The 27,375-nt window shown below is 40.9% G+C and overlaps 1 protein-coding gene across 3 annotated transcripts; it reads right to left on the minus strand.

Moving 5' to 3' along the window:
* Positions 1–5,018: 5,018 nt before the first annotated feature.
* usp10 (ubiquitin specific peptidase 10) lies at positions 5,019–26,258 on the minus strand. 3 transcript variants are annotated; one of them, XM_088992510.1, is made up of 15 exons: positions 25,987–26,258; positions 20,305–20,373; positions 19,716–19,761; positions 19,073–19,132; positions 15,349–16,515; positions 12,809–12,900; positions 11,582–11,691; positions 11,451–11,506; positions 11,266–11,369; positions 10,869–10,968; positions 10,530–10,710; positions 9,374–9,539; positions 8,724–8,868; positions 8,422–8,487; positions 5,019–7,368 (listed from the first exon to the last, which is right to left on the minus strand). In XM_088992510.1, the coding sequence occupies exons 1-15, from the start codon at positions 26,032–26,034 to the stop codon at positions 7,181–7,183; spliced, it is 2,598 nt and encodes an 865-aa protein (XP_088848636.1). In that variant the 5' UTR covers positions 26,035–26,258; the 3' UTR covers positions 5,019–7,180. The 3 variants fall into 3 exon arrangements, with proteins under 3 accessions (XP_088848636.1, XP_088848637.1, XP_088848638.1); XM_088992511.1 differs by lacking the exon at positions 19,073–19,132 and having other exon boundaries at positions 25,987–26,257; XM_088992512.1 differs by lacking the exons at positions 19,073–19,132; positions 19,716–19,761 and having other exon boundaries at positions 25,987–26,056.
* Positions 26,259–27,375: the final 1,117 nt, after the last annotated feature.

Here is a 27,375-nt window from a genome sequence, read left to right on the forward strand (position 1 = left end):
CCAGAGAACAAAAGTGAGACTTTTGAAGTGAATACGAGGAGAGGTTAGTCGCTGAAAACAATAATAAACACCAAAATGTTCATGGAATTTTTTTTGGCGGGTCATTTTATGTTTAAGTCTATAAAACTGGATTGTTCACTCGAGTCAAAGAATGCTAAACTATAACCTTAACAGGTAAAGTTTAACTCATTCACTGCCATTCCCAAATGTATTCGGGAATTGAAAATAACATGGAACGCCATTCCTGAATTTGTTCGGGTTTTTTTTTCTTGTAGGGGTCAGGGGGGCGAAAACGCACCAGTCAGACTTCTGGCAATATTTTTCCCTCCCATGAGGGGGCAGCATTTCCCCTTTTTACCGCCACCCCTATTTCAAGCTTACGGAGCCCCTAAGGGGACATCGAAGAAAAAAAAAAAAAACTTTGCGAGATCTCGCAAAACTTTGCGTTCCCTCGCAAAACTTTGCGTTCCCTCGCAAAAGTTTGCGTTCCCTCGCAAAACTTTGCGTTCCCTCGCAATACTTTGCGTTCCCTCGCAATACTTTGCATTCTCTCGCAAAGATTGCGAGATCTCGCAATCTTTTTTAAAAAAATGTGCGTTCCTGTACTTCCGGGTCAGCTTGGCTCAGGTAGACGGTCGCGCGCGCTGCTTATTGAGAGAAGGCAACAACTCGGCGCATCATGGAGGAAGACTTGGAACACTTCTTGCAGTCAAGAAACGTCCCTCACGTGGACATTGCACGTATGAAAAGCGACAAGGTGGGCATACAGCTACAAAGTCTGATGTAATAAGCAAAACAAGAGAAACATGGACATTTTTTTTCGAAGTAGTATTGGTAGTAGGTCAATAAAGTGAAAGTGAAGCTAACATTTCTATCTACTCTACCTGTACTGTTAATTCTATTTTAATAATGAGGTTATTAACACAATTTAAAATCGATATTACAGTTAGTAATTGGGCTGCCGCTACCTAATATACTATTCTCGTGTAATACTGAATACAAATAATGATGACTGTAGTGTCCCATCACTCATGTGAATATGTTAAATGTATTAAAAGTTATTGATAATTAAATAAACATGTCAAGTATTTATTCTCACAATTTATCTTTGCAGGTTGACATGGCAGTAATTGCTATGATGACCGAAGAGCAAATGGGCAAATATATCACTTCTTATGGTGATCGAATAGCTGTCCTTTGCTTTTGTCATCAGAAAATGTCCAGTGGTGATAATGAACTGCTCCTCCAAAAATTAAGAGGCAAAATAAGATCAAGGAAAAAAGGTGTAATGGCTGAGACTTCGGGAGTACTCCAAAACCATGTTGATGGGATGGCAAGACATAACAATGTTTCTGCAGAAAAGACTCAAAGGAAGATTTATGGCAACGATTACCATCAAGTGAGGACAAGCAAAGGTGGAGGAACAAGGTATGCCATCCTGGAAAAAAACAGCAACTGTCGCTCAAATTTTGGAGCTGGGAAAAGGGCTATTTTTCCCAGATGGAAGCTAAACCAAAGGACCTGTTGAAGACTTTACTTTTGAGGTCTGTGATTTCAAAAGAAACCACATTGCTTTAGATGAAACAATTGGCAGACTCTATGAAAAAAACAAATTGAAACTGTTAAGATTTTACATTGGCACAAAAGAAAATACTCCAACATCTCATTTGGATGAATGCAGTGAAGCTCATTCATCTGTCACCAACATGGTGGGAGAAAGTGCGCAATTGATTGATTGACTCTCTTATGTCTACACACACATGCACACACATCAGTTTAGGAGCATTTCATTATTTGTACTTTGAGATGTAAAACATCTGTCATGGTCAACCTTGCGTAGGGCAGTCTACAGTTGTATTTTCCTTTTGTGTCTACAATTGATTTCATGGTTATTATTCATTCATTCAATTTTCCATATCACTTATTCTCCTAATGGTTTCGGATATGGTGCCACTTTCAGTTTGACCTAAAGGTTTGAAGTTGATATGTCATGTAATGTTGCAAATATTTGCACTGTTCAAACAAAAGCAATTCTTTTTGTACTTGATATTGTATTCCATTTATATGTTTGTGATTGGTGTTCATACCAATTTGTCAATGTTAATAAAATTTGTTCCAAATAATTCATGTTTTTTTTTTAACACAAGACACCACCTGCTGACGAAATTGAAGAGTGACAATTATGTTATCATTTACAGGCAAGTGATTGTGTACTGGGGTGCAGGAATACTATTCAGATCCACATTGGTTAAGTATTTGTGGTTAAAATCAGCAACCAAGACAGTATATTTATTGACACCCAGAATGATTTGACAAATGAACATTTCATATTGATCAAATATGCTTTCCTTATACAGTAACAAAAACAGCAGACAAAAAATTATTTAAATTGTGATTGCTATATATTATTCGTCCTCAAATGTATCCCAATAATCCATTTAAAGTGAAGTGATAAAAGAAATGATGAACAAAGGGTTGAAGAAATGGCAATGGTCGTCGGATTCAGCCTTCATTAAATGTTACTTCGAACCAGTTGAGGAGCCATAAAATGGTTTCACCCAAACACACACCAAAAAATATATGGTTATTGCTTTGAGTAATTCATGTTTAAATTTTAATGTAATATAATTCCAGTATGACTGGTATACGGAAACAAAAATGCTTTCACCAAAGGTTAATGTCTCTGACCCCTGAAAACATCATGCTTCTAATTTAGAATTGCAGTAAGGGCCTCTCTGAGGTGCAAGTACAAGTTCACAGCCTGATACGGCTCTTTTGGTGGCATCAGACCAGACTGGGCCATTAAGGAAGCACACAATACAAATACATCCGGATCACAAGGCATAGTTAAACGGAAGACACACTGGCTTTTGCATAGTTGAACTTGTTCATTGTCAACTGTGGAGAGGAAGTCCCTTGTGCCATAAAGTTCAGGTAAAGAATACATCACGTTGGGCCGACCACTGGGGACATTTATGTTCTTTGAGGGCCTGATGAGATGGCTGTTCCAAACACGGGCAGTATCATCCAACTCATCCTGTTGAGAATAATATCAGAATCAGAATCATCTTTTTTTGCCAAGTATGTAGTACACACAAGGAAATTGTCTCCTGTAGCTGCACTGGTCTCATCAAAAAATGGAGGCACTATACAGTTCTATTGGGGTTACTTTTTAGAGAGTTAATTGCTTGAGGGAAGAAGTTGTTTAAATGCCTGCTGGATTTGGTGTGATATACAGACAGATTTAGGAAGAGTTGCACAGTCATAGCAGCTCTTATGAGCAAGAAATTATAGAATTAGACTGCTTTTCTCTCCCTGCTCCCTCCTTTCTACCTTAAACTCGTCACTCATGTTTACTACTCTGCCCATCCCCACTTTTCCTTCATCTTTTCCTTGATCATTTCACCTTCACCCTATGTCCCCACACACACAGACCACTATCTTCTTTCCACTATCCGATTATTTACCTTCTTTTGTGTCCCATCAACACCCTCTCAAATACAAAAATACATATTTCATAAATGGAGCTACAGAATATATGAACTCACCTGAATAAGTCCCATGCAACAAAATTGCAGGATGCTTTTGTCCAGAAATCCACCATCAAAGAAGCCATTGTCTCTGAGGTCTTTGAAGAGTGATAACCAGAATTCCATGCATTGGCTGCGAAGAAACCCCCACCAATATTCAATTCTTTGATTGGCGGTGCTGGCTCCATCCAAGTAACTGTCAAGGGTGCTGCCTGGCGGTATGGGCACCAGGAAACGCTGGAAGCCTTTAACATGACCATTTTCAGTCCCCAAATCAGCTCGAACGATTCGAGGACAACCTCCCAAACGGTGCACAACTTCAATGTATTAACCTCCAATTAACTTCGGGTCACTACTTGTTGTGTAGGCATTGAGCCACATTATTTTCCTTGAAAAGCCATCAATAGCCCCATTGATGCAAATTCCAAACAGTTTCAGTTTGTCATGAATCCATATGCCAAATAAAATTCGGCCCTTTCGAGAAGTAGTTTCGTCGTCTCAGACGTCTTGCTTGCATTAGACACTCCTCTCGGATCCAACTCTTTCAGGACCAGACGAACATCCTCTTCCCTGACAAGAAGCCCATGTTCTCTGCACTTACTGTACATCCACCTGTAACCGTGTAGTTGTCCGGAATTCTGCAACTGGTTGTGAATAAAGTCAACCAAGACGCCCAAGTCATCGAACGTTTTTCGGCGAAATAGTCCACTTTTGTTCACCACTCGCTTCAAATGTCTTTCACTTATTAGTAAGCCGTGTTTAATCTCAAGAACGGATTTTATATCTTTGTATTTCAAGCCAATTTTAAAGTAAAACTGGATTAAAGGAACGAAAGGGTGAAAAGGCTCCATGTTTGTTGTTTTCGGTTACACTGACGATGAACCGGAAGTACATGTACGCGTATTTTTTAAAAAAAGATTGCGAGATCTCGCATTCTTTGCAAGATCTCGCAAAGAATGCGAGATCTCGCAAAGAATGCGAGATCTCGCAAAAGTATTGCGAGGGAACGCAAAGTATTGCGAGGGAACGCAAAGTTTTGCGAGGGAACGCAAAGTTTTGCGAGATCTCGCAAAGTTTTTTTTTTTTTTCTTCGATGTCCCCTTAGGGGCTCCGTACAAGCTAACCACGATGAGGGATTATTTTTGTCCCGACACACAGATGTCAAATTTGTGCCTTTTTCCACAAAGGACAAAGTGTGTCATCACAATTTTTGTGCAATGTTTTCTATTCCACTTGACGAGTGTTAACGATCTGGCGCAGAGCAAAGCATTCACGTGTTCGAGGACAGCCTACTTTTCGTTTGGAAGGAAGGGTTGAAAACCGGCAGACCAAGCTGATTTTTTTTTCAATGATGGGTCTGCTTTCCATTATACCGAGTGCAAGCCGCGCCGCAGGAGCAAGTGCACTCGCTCCATGGCAAAACAGTCACGCACGCAGCAGTGTCTGTTGTAGAGCCTTTTGAAAGATCACAACACGTCTGTCTTCATGTCATTTTTAACCAAGTCCTTTTTTCACAATCCTTTATTCGAACAACAAAACAAAATAGAATGGCAGAGGATTGAAATGCAAAAGACAAGAGATTGTTGTTTCACTCCAGCAGACAGTGTTAAGAGCTGATAACAAAGACACACATGAAGCAATCGGAAAGCTCCGGCCGTAAGTTTGTAGAAAGTCCAAATGTTCTGACATTCTTTTCTTCTTGGAGGAATAAATATGCAAATGAGGGTCAATGTCACAGCTTGGGAAGAAAGCACTACAGAATTTGCAGCACAGTATGACAACAAATAAAACAAAAGTTTCAAAATAAGCAGGGGTTCAATACGGTGTCCTTTGGTTAAATTGGCAACGGTTACAAGTGGAATGCATTCACATCAAGATCCACTATTCTTTTTTCAAATAACCATCAAAGTATTGAGACATCCCATCAGGTGTTTTTGGCTATTTCAGTTTTCATTGGAAGGGGTGCAGTACCTACCTCGCCACCGTTGATACACTTTTTCAGCTAAACGTGAAGGCAGGTGTAGGCATAGAATCAGATGCTACACAAAGTAGCCTCCATTTTGTAGCATGTCTACTTCTATGTATTAGTGAACACTTCTGCAGCATCCAGAAGTAGGGAGAAGCGCTTTATTTTGTGGAGGGAAATCAGAAACCCTCTTATACTTTGTTTTTTAATTATTCAAATTGACTTGGTTTGTTGATCGCAGACATGTAAAAAATGTCTTCACTTTACAGACTTGAAATGTTCCATACTTGGAAATGGGGTGCATGTTGGTGAAAGTGGTTGTGCTCACGAGAGAAAACGAACTAAGTATGGAGCAAATAACTACTTCATCTTTATTCATCGTTGTGCTTAAGCCCATGTCATTTCCTTTGAAAACATCCAATTTATACGCAAGCGGATGTCAGAGAAGAGTTTTGGGAACGTCCAAAACAGAAACTGCTCATTTTAGTAACATGAACAAACAAAAATCATCACAATGAATTACACACAAAAAAAATTACAATTAAGATCTTCAACAAAAGCAAACACTGTCTCCATTTGTGCGAGTGTGTCTGCGTCCAGACGTCCGCGCACAGGTGTCGGATAATTTTTTTTCTCGCACCCTTCCACACACGTTGCTGAGACGTGTCATTTTAGAGACTCCCTCCCCTGTATTTGAGCAGCGAAAAAAGTCCAGATTGAAACCCAGGCTGCCCCCTCGCCTCAAAGATGACTTTTTGGGGGAATTGGATGGGTGTTGTGGGTCAGACACAACGACGAGCCGCTCGTCGAGAGATGACACAGAGATGACAAATGGATCTAACAGGAAATGTACAAAGTAAACGAGGGCAGCTTTTGCAGTGGGATCTATCTTTTGATTAGTTGCCATTTCCAGTGCAAATAATCTAAAAACAAGCAAACTCCATAACGACTGCATGTTTTCCTTTTTTTTCTTGGACATTTTAGTCTAAATAGTTGCAAATATGCATAATGCACAGAAAGCGTGTCATCTTTAATTCTAAAGCACAATAAAGAATTTGTTTAGATACTCTTTGTCGACGTAAAAACCAAGTGAGTGTTCACATCAGATTACATGTAGCCCAGCCGTCGCTGTGCGTGAGGGCTCCACCTGTATCTGGATGAGGAAGAGGAGACAAGCAGGCTTGGGATGATGATGATGATGCTGATGCTAGTCCTGGTCAATACGCTCATTCAATAACGGGCCTTTTCATTGCAGCTCGCCAATTGAAAAAGGCCAACACTGATAAATCCGCTCAGTGGCGAGAAGATATCCCCCGCAACAGTCCAGTTTGCAGTTCTCCACCGCCTATTCTTTTACTTTTTTTAAGTCAGGGAAAAGGAACAGAAAACGACAGCAGTGGTGCAGAGAGAAGAGTGAGCCGTTGCAAGGAATTCTTGCTGAATGCAACTTGTGTCTAGTCTTGGGAAGAGGTTCTGGAAAAGCTGGCTCTCAAAAAAGCGAGGACACAAGGGAAGAGGAGGAAAAACTTGCAAGAGAAAAAAGTCGGGCAGTGTTCCTGTTCATCATATGTTCCACACGTGTTTGTGTGTCACGTGTAGGATGAGGGGAGCTGCGTTAGGCATGTATTTGTGAGCTTATGCGTGTATGCTTGTCGGCCGCTCCGTTATCAGGGTGCGTGCCCGTCTACAAGAGGTCAACACGGCGGTAGTACAACAGGTAAGCGGTGCGTTCTGGAATCTGCTTGACCACCTGGTACTGGTTGATCACCTTCACCACCTGGTCATCGATGCGCAGCCAGCCGTTGAGACCGATGTGGAAGACGTCCGTGGTGTAATGACCTCCCGTGGCACTGTTACCATGATGATAGACCACTGCCAGGGACAAAGAGAAACGTGATTTTTAAAGCTCTTTTAACCCATTCACTGCCAGATGTGCAAAAATGGGTCTACTCCAGTGCCAGGGTTTTAGTCATTGTCACTCGAATTCCTGGACCCACAGAATATTGACTTTTAGGACTAAAAAATATTCAATACAGCATTAGAAACCTTAGACTATCTTCTTTCATCAGAAAAAAAAAAGAGTTAATTCCTAAAGTATATGGGTCTGGAGTTATATGAGCTCGAAATAAGGGTGGCTGTCCAAAATAAAATGCAATACCTACACATTGGTTTATATAGCGTTTTATATATATAGCTGGAACAAAGTGCTAACATGGAAAAGGGGAAATGCTCCCCCATGTGGAAAAGAAAAAAAACATTGCCAGGGCCATGTTCAGCGCTTTATCGGCACCTAAACATGAAAAAACAAAACCTGAACAAATTCAGGAATAGTGCTGAGTCATATTTTCAATTTGTGAATGGCAGTGAACGAGTTAATTTGAGAATGTTGCCGTTTAGTTAAGTATATGAAAGTAAGTTTGAGCGTTCGTTTGATAGGGACTTTAAGATCCAAGTTCTTGTACGTTCTTTTTCTCTTGTATTTTATGACAGTCTTGACACCCTACGATACCTTGCTACCTTTACAGGTCAGTCTTAAAATTTTGGTACAAATTTAGGGTGTTGGGGGTGGGGTAGTTGTTAATCACTGTTTAAGGTGAGCCATAGGTCATTGAGTGCAACGCACCATTCAGAGTAGCAATAAGCACACATTTATTTTAAAAGATCTAAAAATTGATAAATCGTTGTGTCCAGGATAGGGGGGGGGGCATCGTTGTGGTAATTTTCACACGTCAATAAGAATATCTCAAATGAACCGTTATCAGTCGATCCGAATCTATGAGACGGGGAAAACATCATTGAAATGGAGGAAAAGTGATCATTTCTGGCTACTGCTGAGAAGTAGTGCTCTCAGCAAGGCATTGGAACTCAAAGTCAAATAAAACGGTGACCCGTTGCAAAATTCAAATCTTAAAAGCACCAGCTCACCTGCAAAGAGTCTGTACGTTCTTTGGCCTTTCACAACTTTGCTCTTTACTCCAGAAGACAGCAGGTCTGCAAGATGTCGCATAAAAGCCAAAGTATAAACTGGTTACGTTGCATCCAGTTTTATTGCTGTCACCAAAGTGAACATCAGGGCATGAAATGAGTACCCAGTATGGCCCTGTGCCAAATACATTCACATCCAACATTTGTACATGTGAGTAAAGCCTTGTTATATCGAGGGGTCTGGCAAATAAAACAGACAATAAAGGTTTTATGAGGTCCGTGTTCTTTTAAAACAGTAATACCTTTGCTTATTTCAAGGTCAACGGGGTACTCGATGATCTTGTTGAGTTTCTGACAGCCTCCAGTTTTCTCGAAGACAAATCTCTTGAGATGGAGAACGAGGACGGGGGGCAGCTCTTCCAGAGTCACCCTTCGACTGACCTCAATCTGAAACGAGGAATAAAAAGGCATTTAATAAAAAAAAAACTCAGTACAAGGGTGACAGGATTTGTCCCAGACCATAAAAACGGCTCGGGCGATGCGGATTTATAAGTGTGGAACTTAAAATACCCTAAAAAAGAAAAACAAAGTTTTGCAAATAAGAGCGAAGACGACATGTTAGAACAGAAGAGAACACTGTGATCTTGCCAAGCGATGACTCGTAAAACATTTGTGCTGTTTTGGAGGCATTGATCGGACAACCCCGTGTATCTGCAGCAGGTTGAAATCAACTTCAAAAATATAAAAAGATAACCCTTAGCACCAAGATGTTGAAGAACAATCAGAGGACAACAAAGCTCAACCAAAAAAAAAGTTGGAAAGAATGTCGCATTCTTGTTTTACTAATAAATAAACCAACAAAAAGTCAGTGTACAGGCCAAGAATAGTACCAGAAGTAATGCAAGTGATGTCTAACGGGACGACGCATCCACATGTGGTGGTACTTTCATACCTCCTGCTTGCTCTTGGAAGTGTAGCCCTGGACTGACTCCCGGGCGACGAGCGTTTCCAGGGCCTCCTGGACTGTGCGGACCTTCTCGGACTGGATATCAAGCTGCAGCGTAAAGAAGGGCTGCAGAGTGGCTGACTCCTTAGAGTTCTGCTGATAGACCACCGACCTGATTTACAAGCACAGCACCAACCATGTGAAAAAACAGCTCACGTCACACAAGAGGGGGTTTTCTGGATAACATCATCCACAGTGTTCTAGAAATAACTATTATTTGATTGTCCATGGGTTTCTTGGGGGGAGGTGGGTCATATTGGCACACTTCACAATGGCAAACCTCACGTGAGTTCTGGGACAGTACTCGGCAAAACTCAAAACTATTTGGAACGCTCTGCTCAGTACACGATGAGCTTAAGGTTTTTGGATTTTACACGCGAGGTTGGTAGGTGAGTTAAATCAAAAAACAATGTTGCAATAGTGTAGCTTGTTTCGTGTAAAGATTGTGAGGGATAAACTTTTTTTTAAAAGTTTTTTTTTAAATTAGAAATGTTTTACTGCATTTTTTTCCTGACACAAAATCAGAAACTGTGAAAATGTAAAAATATTGAAGAGAATGTCTTAATTCAAAATAAAATGTCCTGTGATCTTTAGATACTGATGGAAGCCTATTGGAACATTAATGGGTAAATGAGACTTTCCTTTGGCCATGCAAATCCTGAACTCTACTTTCTTTAATCAAACACACTTGACTTCTATCTGACAAACATCCAAATGAACTGGAATGAGTGATGTGAGTAATAGAAAAGTAAAAAAAAATTGGGAATCCCCCCTCAGACTGTCATTGGGCAACAAGCTATTTCCTAAAATACGCTAACATTCACGAGTGCTCAAAATAACCACAGTGAGCAAATGAGCAGACAAACATACAACCCCGCATTCTATTTTTCGGCTTCCAAACAATGTTGAGAAAATAATGTGGCCTGTACCAGACTAAAAGATCATAGAACATGTTATTAAGGCCACTTTTACCCACTCGAGTATTGCCTTTCAAGTGGGCCAGAGTTTAAGTGTGTCTGTGGGTGGATACCACACGCCAGCCGTCTCATGACACATTCAAAAAAGCAGCACCCCTATTTTGGTTTTGGTTTGGTCCACGTACCTAATGTGTCCTCCAAATATGTCAGTGATGGGCGTGCGAACAAAATCTGCTTGGCGAGTGATAGAAGTCTTGTTGCGGGGTCCAACTTGCTCCCATTCGTCCTCGCTGCCCTCTTCATCCTTGTCGACGTCGTTTTCCTCTACGCGTGGCAATGACTCGGGACCGTTGGGTGTTGGGTATTCTGCTCAAAATAAATGAGGGGAAACACTTGAGATGCTCATGTGACTGTTCATTGACTAAAAACGGCCATCTCATTGTATCATCAATGGAACGTTTCCGACTTCTACAGTAATTTTCAGTGTCCCAGGTGGTACAGAAACATCTGTGAAAAGCGCTTACTCTCTTCTTGAGGCAAGATTAGTTTTTTCAAAGCCAGCATCTCTTCGTGCAGCCCGTTTAGAATGAAGCCAAGATATTCTTCTGCATCTTCCTGTCGACCCTGGCAACACATCATCGGCACCAATTAAAAAAAAAACACTCAAAATGCCGACAGCCATAGATCTCGAGGTCAGGGTGTGGGCACATAGCAAATTTGCTGTGTTTTCATAAAACACCTTTTGACAATTGTTCGCTTCAGCACATTCAATGCCTATTTTTCCCGTCCTAATTAAAAATGTAAATTTTGGCAATCTAACAACACTGGGCAACAGGACGGAATGTTCCCAAGAAGAAGCATGAAAGAAGCAAATACACAACACCTCAATACAGCAAAGTCAGAGATTTTGAGGTTGCCTACCTTTTCCGAGAGACTGGACTTAATGAGTGTGAGGAGTCTGTAGATGTACGTCGGCTCGAAGGGAACGCCTGACCGAATGTCTTTCACCAGCTTATCACCAACAGCTGACGACAAGACAAAGACATTGGGTCAGTGTTGGAAAGAGAAGAAATGAAGTAATATCATCGTCAGGAAAAGCAGCCTACCTGGTTTGGGCTTAGGTGGCACCGGCATGTTGTTGAACTCATTTACCAGCTTCACACTTGATGATTCAGACAGAAAAAGCAATCGGTCAACAAAGCACGTCATCGAAACCATCGGCAGATGCATTACTCACAAGTTGTGTATCATGGGTGTGGAGGTGCATGACCTCTGTGTTTCACTGTGCAGAGGAATGGACTTCATCAGGTGATACATAGGAGGACATGCGATCAGGGCCTGGAGAGTCTGGGGTGGGGGCTCCGAGTCAGGAAAGAAAAACTGGCATGTCAAAAATCTCATTTATGATTCATGAGACCAGCCTTTCCTAATCTTTGAGCCAAGGACAGATTTTATGATAAAAAAAAAAACTTGCGGTGCACCACCAGACAAAAAACATTAAAAACATCCTGCAATCAAAAACATGTTAATTTAGTAGAAAAATCACCACGTTATCTGCAGGGCATACAGGTTGTGTTGTATAAATCCTTTCATAACTTTGCTGCTGTGAAATGTAAATGTCTCCACTGCGAGACTAATAAAGGCAAATCCAATCCAATAAATGGCAACATGAGGATACAAAAGTGAATTCTTCTGCCATCTGGTGGAATGCCAAAACATTCAAACAGCAACCTCTACCTTGGTAAATGTATAAAAGTTAACAAGTTTTAACTAATTCACTGTCAGACGTGCGAAAATGTGTCCACTCCAGTGCCAGGGTTTTTGTCATTTTCACTCATATTGCAGGACCCACAGAATATTGAGTTTTATGACTACTTAAACATCCAATTCAGCTTGAGAAATTTTAGACTCAATATGGGTCTGGAGTTATCCGAGCTTGAAATGGGGTGGCTGTACTAAATACAATACATACATATTGATTTATGTAGCACTTTAACAAAAGCTAAAGGTGTAACAACGCGCTAACTTGGACATAATAATAATAATAATAATAATAATAATAAAAAAAAAAATAATACATTTCATTTATAAGCGCCTTTTAAAACCCTCAAGGACACTTTATAGTCACTGGATATTTTTTGTGCGGGAGAGCAGCGGCAGCCACACGCGCCAGAGTTCACTGAACCCGGAAGTAACATAAAGAGAAAAAAAAGGAAAAGAACTAAATAAATAGGCAAATGCTGCCGCCTTGTGGGAGGGAAAAGCATTGCCAAAGGTCTGACTAGCGCTTTGTCGGCAGACCCGCAACAAAAACCAAAACCTGAAAGAATTCTGGAATGGCTCTTCACGTCATGCTTTTCAATTCCCCAATAAATTCGGCAGTGAATGAGTTAATTGTCCAGTGCAAAAATAAAGGGCAAATGGTGCTATTAGACCTTCATGAAGGTAAATGACGAAAGGATACAGCGTTGATATAGCACCAGTTTCCTTTGTTGACGAGTCCTCTGGGCTGCAAAGACACTGGTTTGTGTATCAACTTCACATTCTCAATAAGTTCTGGGGATTCAAACAGACAATGTTAAATAGGCAGAATCCTTGCACAATCATAGTAATATGCAATCGGGTGTCTCGATTTGGAACATGTCCCTTTTTCCAGCTGTGTCTCTTGTGACAGCAACATAAGAGACGTGTGAACGGGAACAAGGTGATGCTATTCCACGCCTAGGAAGGGAGACTGTCATGAGAACACAGCTCTCATGGTAACGTGGACAGGGTGACATTGTGAATTTGGGCAAGGGTAGTGATTTGGACCCTTGATCCAATTTGAGTTCTTCGTTCAGTTAAGTAAAAATAACTCATAAAACAAAGCCTGACAGCACTTGGATAACCACACAGACCATAAAGAGACAACAATGTCATAACTCAAATCACGAGACCCGTGTGGTTTGCCGCAATTATTTTGTACTGAAAGCACATGTAGACAAAAGTTTTGTTCTGGGTTCATCATTATAAATATGTTCTTGACAGTGAGAAACATGAAAGCAGTCGTTGAGCCTTTCCAACTCCGCAAGCATTCCAGATGAATAACATGAAAACAAAAACAAGCCAAAGGACATAATTACTTATTTGTGAGCGGTTACCTTATCGGGTTTTAAACATGCAGCAAAAATGATTCACCTGACATATTAGACAAAAATCTGACCTACAATGTAACCAGTACACGGGAACCGTATGAAATTGTAGCAATTACAAACTCTCCAAGTGAGAATTAACTAAAACCCCATTTCAACATTCACACGTGTTACCAGATGTGACCCTCACCTCCATCGCTAACCCGCCACCCTCCCACCAAAAATAACTTTACTTTCCCCCTAGCTCTCTTGAGTGGCTCACATACCCGGATAAACACCGCCCTCACGTGGTCATAGCGATATTGCTTTTCTTAATGCAAGACCCTGACGAGATCAAGTGCCGCCTTGAGAGCCTTTATTTACACCTACTCCCCTTGATGTCAGCGCAAGGGCTAAGTGCTATTGCCCCCCCCCCCCCCCCCGCTCTTATCAGCAGAACAATTCAGCGAACCTGCAATCTGACTAGGGCACACTACTAAAACAACCGTCTTACTTATGACACTATTATATGCTATTCGTATGCAATACATGAGAATATATACAAGTAGGATGAATGACATTTCTGCACACAAATGGGACAAATTTGGCATGAGTGGGACAACTACATGTAGCCAATGAGGCAAATTGAACTCGCTGCCAACTGAGTGCTCCTAGTAATAAGTGTCATAAAACATTGTGAGTTAATGTCCAGAGCTTTACTACTGTAGTACTCATTGTCAATGTCATATTCTTTGTTATTTATTTATTTTTGTTGACTTCAAGACTACCTGTGCTTGTATGTGACTTTAAAGTGTCCTTGAGAGCTTTGAAGGGCGCTTGAAGTGTAATGTATTATTATTATTATTTTATTATTATTATGGCGCCGCGAGATTGGCTGCCTTTCCAGCAGCTCTTGTATTATGTTTTTAAATTTGTTTCTTTCCGTTCATAACTTTGCTGCTGTGAAATGTAAATTTCTTCACTGTGAGACTAATAAAGGTAAATCCAATCCAATCGTCACATTGCTGACCTAGTCTGAAGTCACACGGTGGGGAGTGCAAACATACTAGCAAGATGCAGTTGACCCCTTTGTGAGCTCTCGAGTGAGGACAAAGGGTATACTAGTAGTACACGACCCTTAAAGGACAAGAATATCAAGATAAAATAAATACTCAAGTGAAGCTACTAAAATCCTTCGTATCATAAAATACAGCGTGTTAACTTGTACGAAGAATGACTATTTGTACATGAACCTTAGGTTGAGTAAATGCTGGAGTGTGCTCCTGCAGAATATTACGGGTTAACATAACATGAAGAACCACACGAGTACTGCTAGTCAGAGATGGATCAGAACTGGTGTATGTGTCTTACTCGCAACATATTAGTGCTACTGGTTTGCCAAAGTTGTCTGAGTAATGTGAAGAAATGTCACATTGTAGAAAAAAAAGAAAAGTGCGGTAAAGTATTACTCACGGCGATAAAATACATACAAATGCCGCTTTACATTGCAATCGTGGTTATCAAGTTCGGGGAAACCGTTGCCTGCCAAACGTTTTAACAAATAATATACAAACAGCTTTCTGTGGGTAAGCGAACTAAAATAAATGCTTTCTAACTTCAAAATAAATATTCAAAATTAAGAAATTAGCCCAATATTTTGAAATCAACCAAAGCCTAACTAAATAATATTCTCATATCTCTCTTGTTATTTATAAAACCATAAGCAGCAAACGCCCCTCCTGGTTCAATATTCAGCAGAGGTGTGCCAACATTTTAATTTCAACCAAAGCCAGCGATCAGGTCAATTTAATCAGAGCAGCCAAAATTGATCAAACGCTTTTCACACAGGGTGCATTGTTGTACAGCGGCAACATGAAGCATCTTCGTGGAATACCTGCAAGTTTAGGAGCCATAGGGTCCTCTGATACAGGGACAGGGCCTTCCTTGACCTCAACAGGCTTTTCCTCTGGTGTCTCCGGTGTCAGGAGGGGAGGGGCAACCACTTCCACGACATTCTTAACCTCCACAAAAGCCGGAGGACTGCCCGGAAGAGGCTTAGAGTTGTGGAAGAGGCTAGCCCAAGATTTGGGTGGGTTGGTCGTAGGCGCAGCAGGAACTGCAGGCGAGAACGATGACTTTGCCAGTTTTGTTTGAGAAGCCTGCTGATTCAAATCATCACTGTCACAGTCTTCATGTTGTCCATCTGCACCGACCGGAGTGCCAGAGTCTGCGAACCCATTACTCTCCATCACCTCCCCCCCATCGGGTTCATTCGTGGTAGCAGCAGAAGTAGGAAGAGGCGACTTGGAGCGGGCACTCCGTGGACTACCTGAAAGTTCAGGACTCTGTGGAGCCAACTGATGTGGCTGCTCATCTGCAGTCCTTGATTCCTCCGTCACGTGTCTGCTTTGACATGAGGCCGAAGAAGAGGGGGAAGTTAAAATAGTGCCATCCGATAAAGAGGTGGCCCCACTTTTTAAATCCGATGACGAGTCATCGGGGCTATCACAAGTTCTCTGAATGGCAGTGGATTTGGCCGTCGGAGGAGCTGTCATCATGGAGACGACACCTAGGGAGGAAAGGCCGCCCCCCGCTATAGTCTGACAGTCGGCATCCTCTGCACCGTGTTGCGATATGCCGATCGCGTGTCCATTCACCAGTGCTGTCACAGGCCTCCCGTCTGCAACGCCGATGCTGTTGCCGCCGGCTAATGGGTCCAGGTAGTTGTAGTACCCAGGGGGCCGCTTTTTCTTTTTCTTCCTCTCTCGCTGTCCTGGACCACCGGGCATCCCGTCCATGTCCTGGCACAAATGATGATTGTCCAGGGCCGATGCCTCAGATTCGGGCCCATCCTCAGAGTTGAAGTGGCTTGTACCTGGGGCGTCACCCACCAAAGTCGTCGTCTGTTGGGTTGTCTGGGCCGACTGGCAGCCCAGGATGAACTCTGGAGCCTGTGGGTTCAGGGTGCTCGACACTTTGTACAAAGAGTCGTTCACGCCACTGATGGGCCTGGTGCCCATGACCTCATCAACGCCAAATTTAATGTGCTGATAGTCATCACCTGAAAAAAATCATGATACAGACATAAAATCAATTAGACACATTTGTGAGGTAATGTGAACAAATAAATTGAAGCTTCGAAAAGAATAATCACAAAAAAAAAACTGTTATACAATCTGGCAGAGATACAAGCGCATCTCAATGAAGTCGAGTCAACTATTTTATTTTTTCAAAAACTAAATTCAGAGAGTCAAAAGGAACGCTATATTCTGTATTTAATTTAATTCTGTTGATGATTAGAGCATAAAGTGAATGAAACCCCAAAATTTACAAGTCATTTTAAATTTACTCCAAAATATCAACATCCCAAAGCCCTTATAATTTTGGGTGGAAATTCCACTGTATATATGTGGAGATTCTTATACATCAAGTTGTGGTACTGGTAGTAATTAAAGTTTGTAATGAGTCAATTTAATGCTGAAATTTGTGGGAGGGGTTTGTCGCCCCTTATTTTCCTGGGGTTGGTGTTTTTACATGATTCATTTAATTGCATTGCTATATCAATACAAGCGGCGGCGTCAAATGTGGGACGTGCATCTTCTTTACATATTGCCATACCACAGACTTGCGCACAAATGTAGTAAACTTGTGCTAGCAATATTGCATAGCAGAATCACAATTAGTACGGCGCTAACTTGCCATTACAGTTGTTATGCACGCTTTAGCCACAAGGGGGTAGTATAATACAAACAGACATGAATCACAACTGACTGAGTGGGCTGCAGTTTTATTTGATTTTTTTTTAGGAAAAAAAACATCACTTGAGTATTGGTATACAATACAATACACAATCCCCTCCGTTTAGTTTTTGGCACATCTAATAAAGTCTGTTATATTCTCTTTTGGTCTGTGCCAATTCACCACGCTCAAGTGTCAATTGCTTGAAAGGTCAAATTTAAATAACAATCCACCTGCTTTGAAATTGTTAAATATTAGTTTTTATTTTATCAATCCATTCTGCACCCACTTATACCTTAATTTGATGGAATAGACCCAATTATCTGAACAGCATTCTAAAAGATAAGAAAGAATCCAAAAGTACTCTCGAGAAGGCTTTCATGTATTTCATAAATGAGAAATGTGAAGACTTTTTTTGGAGACACTATTTTTAATCCCAACTATGACAACAGTTTGATAAATGGTGTCCAGTGGTTTGAATGTATACAGTTAAATATATATGTTGAGTTTGAAATGTGTAAATATTTTTTAAAGTCATTTCTGTAATTAGAATAGTGGTGTGTAAATGTGAGGCACCAAATAGAAAAGTCAACAGGAAATAGTGCGTGCAAATTAGGAAAACAACATCATTGTAGCGACAAAGCAAACGGGTAATGCAGAGTACACACAGCAGTGTCCCTTAAAGGACAACCGACGTCATTTGTTTGTTTCTTAACTGACATCAGAAAAACGTTTCATAGCATCTAAAATACCCAAAACACGCAGTATATTTTTATTCAAATGCAAAACACCAATAAAAATGTGTCCAAAATCTGCAAAAAATTGAGCTGCGAATTGGGCATTTTCAGAAAGTCCCGCCCCCAGTTTGTAAAATGACGCCAAGACGTCTTGCATTGCTTGAGAATCAAAACAATGGCTTCAGATTCGGAGAATATGCTTTCTTGTTACACCTCCAGTTATGAATGATTCAAATAGTTCTGAAGAGGGAAGCATATATGTTTGCAATCGATTAAAGAATTTATTCCATGCCATCTTGAGGCAACATTGGGGAGAAACGATCACCAGAAAAGAGGCACAAAATGGCGACCTCTTGTGGCTACCTCCGTTTCCACAGGGTGATAAATTCCTTATATGGAGCTTGGACACCCTCTTCTGGCGGATTTTAGGTGTAACACAAGGTTTTCAGACCAAACAATACAGCAAAATACATTGACGTGATGGAAGGACTTCTACAATGTGTCTTTTTTTTCGGTCAGGGGGCGTTCCTTTAGTGACATTACGTACGGACTCGTCACCAACTCAAAAACAAGACTTCCTGAATATTCAGCGCGAGTCTTAAAACGTAACATATAGCTATATGCGGTGGAATCTTTTTAAAATATGCTCAGTAGAAGTCATTATAAGCCATTGTACAAATTATGAACACAACTTGTCCGGAGACGTCGGGTGTCCTTTAAGGGTCAAAAAGCATGAAGACTGAAGTTACCTGCTCAGATAAGACAAGGCAAACGGAGAGGCCATTAGTAGGACTGAAATCACACGCCGCAATTGTACTTTGCAGGTAAACGTCAACAACGGGTGTGAGGAATATCCCAAAAAATGCTCAATGTGTTAGGTTTAATTCTTCCCAAATAGATGGAAAATAAACTTGGGGCCTCGTAGAGGTGAAACGCATTTTAATGCAAGAGCAGACAAGCTAATTAACAATCTTGAGCATGCAAAGCTTTACAGATTTGACCAACAGGCAAGAGAAAGAATACAGGCACAAGAAGCCACCAGCAATTAAGGCTGGATTTTATTTATTCGTTTATTATTTAGTTGTTTGACAGCACGACGCACAGCAGTGAGTCAAGCCACAGTTTCGGGGCCCCTCCACTCACCGCAACCCCGCAGTCCCATTGACTCCATTATATATGGTACAGCAGGAGGGCAGTAACCTCCTAAATAGTCAATACAAATCAAGTTAAAACAACAGTCAGATGCATCTTTTTTTTCCAATGTGGCTGTTAAGTGGTGGCTTTCATTTGGGCTTTCTCAAAAGATCTTGATGTGTTCATGTCTTTAATTCAAATACATTTTTGTACAGATCCATGCCAAAAATGTACTGTTCCCCACTTCCCGTTCTGTTGAGACCATCTAATCCTGGGATAAATATAGTATTGCAATTTCAAAGTCTGCTTTGATATGGCGTATGACAAAAAGTCTTTGAGAGACCATGTGTTCAACATAACCTTAAAAGTAAGCGGATCTATTTCTCAGCAAAATCAGAAGCATTCTCAAAACGGTGATTACATTAAAAGTCAGTCGCGGTTGTTTTGCTAATGACCCGATTGTTCTGACAAATGCAGGACAGTGAGTATGCACTAAATTTAATTTGTCTGAAAATGTCTTTTTTGGGGGACTGGGTATTCTGAAGGAAATCAAGTGTTTCGAACATATCAGTGGAGGTGTACTCATTTACGTTCGACATTGTCAAAAAATATCAATTGCATTCAGAGAAAAGTGAAAGTTAAATGTGCCTACCGGAAGATTGACTGACACAAGGCGTTTTGTCATTGAATGGTGGAAGCTGGAAAGAGGAAGAGGGTGAAGCCCACATTAGCACCATTACATCAGAAAGACACCAAAAAGTACAACTCATATTCTGAAAAAAGACTTTCCAAGTGCACGGTTGGAGACGAGACATTCTCAAGTGTGACATTATCGGGTGTTCCTTGGGAAGTTATTGACTTTAATTTAATTGAAGTTTAAAGTATTCACGAGGAAAATGCTTGTCTGCTTGCAACAATCAATTCTCTGCCACGAGATGACAATTCAGCGATGTATTGTACAAAAGCCAGAAAATTAGCTTTGTTTCAATGAAAACACCCCAAATAAATTCACTATATATTCATTACTTCATTGTCCAAATACTTTTTGCAACATTCTTCTTTGACAGTGTGCTGTAAGATTTTTCCCCATAATGTACAATGCGTGCCTATTTCTAAATACAAAGACGTGTGCATTTTAGGTGGTCCAACACAATGTTGCAATACGAATGTAGCTAAAACATCAGTCAAAAATCATTTCCTTCTCACAAAAACAATTTCGGACATGTGTTGGTCCACCTTACCTCAACGTAACATCGTGGAGTCACAAAGAACTGATTGATCTCATCTGGGCTGAATTCTCCAAAGATATACTGTGGAGACAATACAAACATGAGATTGATGGGCAGGCAACATTTGATATGTGCATGTAATTCGCTGCTGTAATCAAAATGACAGTGCTTTGAAGGGAACAAATAAAACACAATATATTTGTAAAGAGTTAATATTGTATTGTATTATCAAGATTAACTCCGGTGAGGCTTAGTGAAGCTACCAGTAAAATCAATTCAAAGTGCTGAGTCATGTCAGGTAAAACATAAACCCTGAACATAAAAAAGACAACAAAAAAAAAAGAAACAATAAGTCCCCTCAGGGGTGTCGGCCAATATTTACTGCATTGTTTAAAAAAAAATACAATAAAAATTTCAAGATGCTCAGTGCAGGGAGTGTTGGGTTTTATGACAGGCCCTAAATTTAAACTCAAGTCTGAACCTGCAAGTAACCGCCCAAAACTGGTTTTCTTGTGTTATCTTTAGACTGATGTAAGATTATCGTGGTTTAAATGGTTCACTTGGTGTGGAACTTTCGACACGAGTTCTTCCTGTGTTTGTGGTACCCTTACACAGAAGTTCTCAATGTTCAAAAACGTTTTTTAATAAGTATTTTTATTTTCCAGGGAGAACACAGCAATGGACTACAGAGTGCATACAAACACTTCACTAAATGACAAACTGAGGCTTAAATGTTGTACGACCAACTGTGAAACATGTCAGGTACTGCCAAGCGATGCATCAACAGACACAGAATTACTTAGATTTTAGTACTTGGCAATACAGTGTACACAAATGCCATTGTGTAATCATGAAAGAAACATGATTTATTTTTTATCAAATCTTCTTTTCCTTTCGGCTTTTCCCTTCAAGGGGTCGCCACAGCGAATCAGTAACCTCCATCTTCAGAGGTAGGATACGCATGTTTGTTTTGGCCAAGCTTTTACGTCGGATGCCCTTCCTGACACAACCCTCAAATATTCAAAAACACAAAAGCTACTTTTGTGGGACTGACTGAGTAATGAAGAGCTTCACGATACACATTTGCTCGAATTACAGTAAAGTCTCGTTATATCGATATCGGATATATCGATAGTCCCGGTTATATCGATACTATTTCTATGCACGCACGGAGAAAATTACATTCAAACAGGGTCGGATATATCGATAGTCCCGGTTATATCGATATTTTTTCGGACTCCCTTGAATATCGATATAACGAGACTTTACTGTATATTGAATGGGTTATTAAAGTTTAATAATTAAGGATACCCTTTTATATGAACACATTTCTCACAATAATTCAGAAACAGATACAATAACCCGTAACATCATATTTATGAATTTATGCCAGCATTTCCATTTTGAAATGATGACTTCAACAAAATGTGTAGAAAATCACAATATCCCATCACTCATGAGCCTTTTTTTAACCCACCGCATTGGTGGCACCTGCTTTAAAGGAACAACTTGCCCTGACTGAAAATGTGAACAACCAAATGCATGTTTTTCTAACAGCCTCGAGACATTGCACGCAAATGTCACACGTAATGAAGCGTTTCAAGTTATGTGGTGTCCCAGTTTGAACACTAGGGGCACTGTATAAACGTTATACTGTTTTAGACAACAATAACCTAGATTGCGTGTTTACCACAACATAAAAAGTGAAACTAAAAATACAGGGCTGCTTCTTGAGAATACCACAAGTTATCACACAAAACCGAGGACGACTTAAAAGGATACTTCACCACACCATTGTTTACTTTTCTTGTACAAAAGCTGTGATACTGGTTACTGGCGCAGCTCAACAAATGGCTCAGGATACAACTTTGAATTCAATGTTTTAAACTCAACAAGAGATTTTGAAAATAGGCGTTGTTCAGTTTAAGTTTAACTAGATTCAACTTGGAAATGCATGAAGTCATTCCTTCCACAACTCCCGATGGTGTTCTTGTCAATGTACAGGTTGTAGTTTGTCAAGCGGTCAGGCATAGGTGCAGTGAAAGAATGTTTACATGCAGTTAAAGTGCAAAGGTAGCAAACGCCCACCAACCGCACCACGGGTTCAATCGTCACAGTAAGTTAAAACAGCGGCACATGAACGGAGAGGCACACAAAAAAAAAAAGAAAGTGCAAGTCAAGCATATAGAACTCTTTGCAAACGGGGCCTCACGTGACACCCCGCATTGCTGAAATTGCACTCCGCCAAACGACAAATAGCCAAGCGTAATCCGATGGCTTCAGGCGGCAAATACAATGACAACGACGCGACTGCCGCTTTGCTTTCCTCTGTAGGCGTGCCATGCGAACCTCGCTAAGCTGCCTCCGCTGCTGCTTTCCACTGAGGATTACAGCAAATTAGCCATCTGCATTATTTTACCGCTTAAACTAGTAGGCGTGCGCACGCATACGAACGCAGCTATCATATGGTATAAACATTTCAAGTAATCTTGTGGATTTGAAGATTCAAGATGAATAAAATATACTTTTGAAATAGTTTCTATTACTTTAATGCGTGCGCACCTGCCACTGCAGGGAGAGCTCCAGTGCTAATGAGATTGTTGCAACCTCTGGAGCAAGCATGTGCCTGCATTTTAGTGTCATGTCATAACAGTGACAATAACCACTTGCCATGAACTGTGGACGGTGTGAGGATGGAAGTAAAGATTACCATTTCTGGTGCAGAATTCAGTACTGGGACTAACACCCACCTACTAATACGAAAATAGCAAAGCAAACACCTTTGTAGAGAAGATTAAAATGTAATAATGGATCAGGGCAAATATTTGTCTGTACTCAGACAGATAGACACATAAGTGTACATACTTATACACATTTCTCCATACCGGGGACTACAACAAACAATTATTTTGCAGGTTGACTAATCGCCAGCAGTTATCTTTTGTCGACTTCTTGGATCATATTGGCTGCCTCCTCAAATAATTCCCTGCTGAACCACAACAGCATTTTGATATGGATTAGTAATAATTTAATTTCAGTGGTATAAATTTCACATGTGAGCAGATATTTACTTCTGCATACATGTGAATTTCAAACGATTGGGTTCTCCTAATTTGAACCGTGACATTTAACGTCAGGGTGCAAAAACCCATCATTTCCACTTATTACTTTTTATCGTCAAAGGCACTTTATTCGTAGTAAAGTGGTTGCTTTCCTCCTTGCTCTGCCTACACGTCACTATATTGGTTTACTTCTGCTGCCGTACATCCGGCAAGTTGCACACCAGACACACGGACTTCACACACATTTTCATGTAGATATTCACGGAGACAAATATAATTTCAAAAACACGTAAAAATCAATGTATTCAAGTTAGCGGGTGGGAAAATAAGGTGGCCTTCAATTTTCGCTGTGGCAATTTAGCTGGATCGATGCATGTACAATTACTTACTGCATCTTTGCAATTTTTTTTGGATGATACTAGTGCAGCGTGTTCTACCGGAAACAAATTATTTGTGTGTTCTACATACTCTGCAATAAGGATGATTCTGAAAAACACTAAGTTCGTTGTAGCGGCAACAAGGCCAGAATACAAACCAACTACAATTGCTTGGAAAATATGAAATAATTCTTTTTTTTTTTTCATGAAATATGTGGGTTTTGGTGTTTTTTTTTGGCAAGTTTATATGGACGGTCAAAGCGCATGTCGCCAAATGTCGGCTTCTGAAAATGTCATTGATTGCATGTAAACATACTCAATGTTTAACCAACACTATTTTTTTTAGTTCATAATTAGAAATGCTATACCTTAATGCGGCTTTTAAGATTTAGAATCAAGAAAATTGATGTTTCTCTGAATATCCTGAGGCAAGCTCTGTTGTGGGTGCAACATTGTACAGCGTGACGTGTGGCAGAAATTTGGACGTTGAATATTCTGTCCATTATGGGCAAATCACAGCCACCTCTGCGTAGTAGCTCCTTCTCCGGGCAGAGGGGAAGCTTCAGTTGCAAGCTGCTGTCACTGCCTTGCTCCAACATTGTTCCCCATTTCAAGAGGATTTTTAATTCCGCTTTGGGAGGGAAACCCTATGATCACATTTCCTCAACTCTTCTGTCAGCATTTTGCAAGATGATCACAATGCACCCTTAGACTGCACTGGAATTTAATGATAAACTATCTTATCTGCACTTTAAAAAAACTGAGTGGTTGCTTGATACTTTTTAGATTTTGCAGTTAATTCTACAAATCCGATTGCTGTGTTTGCAAAGTTCCATTTTCGTTCTTTAACTCGGCTTTTGAAGGCACGTTTGAAACGGCACATTCATTTTAATGCATCAACTTGGTGAACCCATTGGAATTCCAGTCCATATTAGTTTATAGGTGAATATTTGTCACAGAAAACTGTCAATCAATTCAGGAAACGGTTCCGAGAAAAAAGGGGATATGTTGAAAAACAAATGTTATTCGGTTTTACTCAAATTTGAAAGCAGTTTGACTATTTTTAAACGAGACGTCTCAAAAACATTGTTGGGGGAAAAAAAACTGTTGAAGCTGCCTCCCAAACAGACTGTTTTAAAGACTACTGCTACAGTACTAAATCAAGAAGCTATCACCATAGTTTTAGGATCCGTGTTTTATTTGATTGTGTTATTATTATTTGTTGGCAGTTGTCCATCACATGCTTATGTATGCAAATATTTGAAATAAAAGCATTTGGCTGTAAGCGTTTAAAAAAAGAAATCTTGCAATAAGAATATTCGTGTTCAACTTCCCCAATCGGGGAAAATGGTGTTCAGCCTGTGCATGAACTTATCCTGCACAACGGAGTTATCCACCGCGCAAACACAGCGTCACTTTGAACGGAGGCTGCAAATGGACCTTGTTTCGGGTTAACAGTCTCCTCGAGTAACCCGAATAAAGTTCAGAGTTGCGATGCGCCCGCCTTGCCAAGTCACCACTCCCCTCAACTTCCACAGCGATGACACCCAATGCATGAGTCCCTTACAATGAATATAAAACAGAATGAGCAGCATATACAATCACAAAGACCAGTTCAACTGACATGTTCTCTAAGGGGACGTCGAACATTTTCAATACTTTAACGCTCTATACACGTTCGACTTTCGCAACCTGTGCAGGGCCGCTAGCTGGCTACCAGATGAGAATGTATTATTTTAATGTAAAACGAATTTAACAACCATATTTTAAAATGCTTCGTTTGTGGTAGTTAACTGCAAATATGCAGAAGGAAGCAGTGGACGATACATGCGCTCGGGGAAGGCCCCTAGCTAGCCAGAGCAGGTGGGCCATGCAAACACGCAGCACTTTTCGGTGTCAGTTGAATCTCCGGCACCAAGCAGCTTCTTCGTTCAAAGTAACACGGTGGGTAGCTAAATAGTCGTTCAAATCATTCCCAGTGATTGGAAAATCCGCATAAGCCCCTCTGACGAAAGTAACGTGGGGCCTGTTAGCTCACCATGCTTGCTGGTGCTGTGGCAATGAGGCTTAGTGGGGGCATTAGCAAGCACTTTTCTACACTACACTTCCAAAGACAGGAGGAGCCAAGTGTTTCAGTTACATCTACATATCCGTGCCGCCAGCTAATTGCTGCGACACGACTAGCGCAAATAAAACTGGTCGTTGAATGTTGATTCGGCTGCAAGGTCTAAAAGGAACGTTAGCTCGCTAACTACCTGGTTGCCGCAAGAAGCCATGCTCCCGGTGAGATTTGCTCTCCTCATCGGACAAGACGAACACTCTCCCGGGGAGACGTTGGAGGAACTCTGCAGTGGCCGCCTCGATGGGGGGTCCTAATTCGACGCTGGTGACATTTTCCCAAAAGAAAGATGTTTCCGATCCACGTGAAAGGCGTTTAGTAACCTCATGCCGTTGCAACCCCCGTCACCGCCATTTTTGAGTAGCGTCTTCTTCGCTTGCTTGGCGGCTAAGGGAGTCGTAGTCGTGCAGCGGGAGCACAACGAATAACCGCACAAACTTCCGTTAGGAATTGCCTCCAAAATAAGAGTATTACACAGAATCTACAAAGCCCTACCGAGATTTAGATGACAAAAAAAATCACACTTATTGGCAAAACTCCTACCTTCGCCGCAGGGGTAACGTTATATAACAACATGCAAACGGTGTTAGTACCCATCCACCCCTGTTTGAAAAAAAAAAGATTTTTCCAGATGAGTCGAGTGGTTAGCACACCGGCTTCACAGTGCAGATGTCGCCGGTTCGTGTCCCGGTCCGGCCTCCCTGTGTGGAGTTTGCATGTACTCCTCGGACCCGCGTGGGTTTTCTCCGGATCCTCCGGTTTCCTCCCACACTCAAAAAAAATGCATGGCAGTCAGTTGACCAATCCAAATTGTCCCTAGGTGTGAGTGTGAGAGTGACTGTTGTACGTCTCTGTGTGCCCTGCGATTGGCTGGCAACCAATTCAGGGAGCCCCCCGCCTCGTGCCCGAAGACAGCTGAGATAGGCTCCAGCACCCTCCGCGACCCTAATGAGGAATAAGCGGTACGGAAAATGGATGGATGTTCAATGTTCTGGAAACTGCATTGTTCTGAAAGCATTGTATAAAGTATGGAAATCTTTACATGGCATCCTTGTCAGTGTTTAAGTAACAGATGCTTGCGCACAAAACAACAGAGCCATAATCAGATTGGTGGTGCTTACATTTATCCAAAATCAGAAACATATTCAATGTCATAATTACAATCGTTGATAAGTGTATTTTGAAATTCACCTGCTTCAACGAGATTTGCGACTCGGAAGCACTAAAGTCGCTGCACTGTCATGTAACCGCGTAAATACCTAAAGTCTTAACCATGTGCGACGTATTTGATACGATTTACATACTCTTAATGTCGGCCATTTAATGATAACAAGTGGTCTGTTCGTAAATGTATCGATGTATAAAGATTGTTTCGAGAGTGAGTGACAGGTGCCTTTTCTGCTTTTGAAGACAAGACAGTAAATGTTAAGTATTTCAAATTTAAGCACCCACAAAGCCTCTTTGTTATTTAAGTACAACACAAACTGGGAACAACAAAGTCTTATTAGTTATAAATTTCTACAAA

Source organism: Hippocampus bargibanti, linkage group LG03 (assembly GCF_051943395.1).
Source record: "Hippocampus bargibanti isolate YZ-2025 linkage group LG03, ASM5194339v1, whole genome shotgun sequence".
Classification (NCBI taxonomy): Eukaryota; Metazoa; Chordata; class Actinopteri; order Syngnathiformes; family Syngnathidae; genus Hippocampus; species Hippocampus bargibanti.

Bases quoted from the DNA above. Each gene is read 5' to 3' on its own strand.
- usp10 (XM_088992510.1), bottom strand. From the start codon at position 26,034: ATGAGGAGAGCAAATCTCACCGGGAGCATGGCTTCTTGCGGCAACCAG. The intron at 12,901-15,348 runs GTATTCCACGAA...TTGAATCCCCAG, and splicing joins TATGGCTCCTAAACTTGCAG to AACTTATTGAGAATGTGAAG. The intron at 11,507-11,581 runs GTGAGTAATGCA...TGAATCATCAAG, and splicing joins ACACCCATGATACACAACTT to TGTGAAGCTGGTAAATGAGT.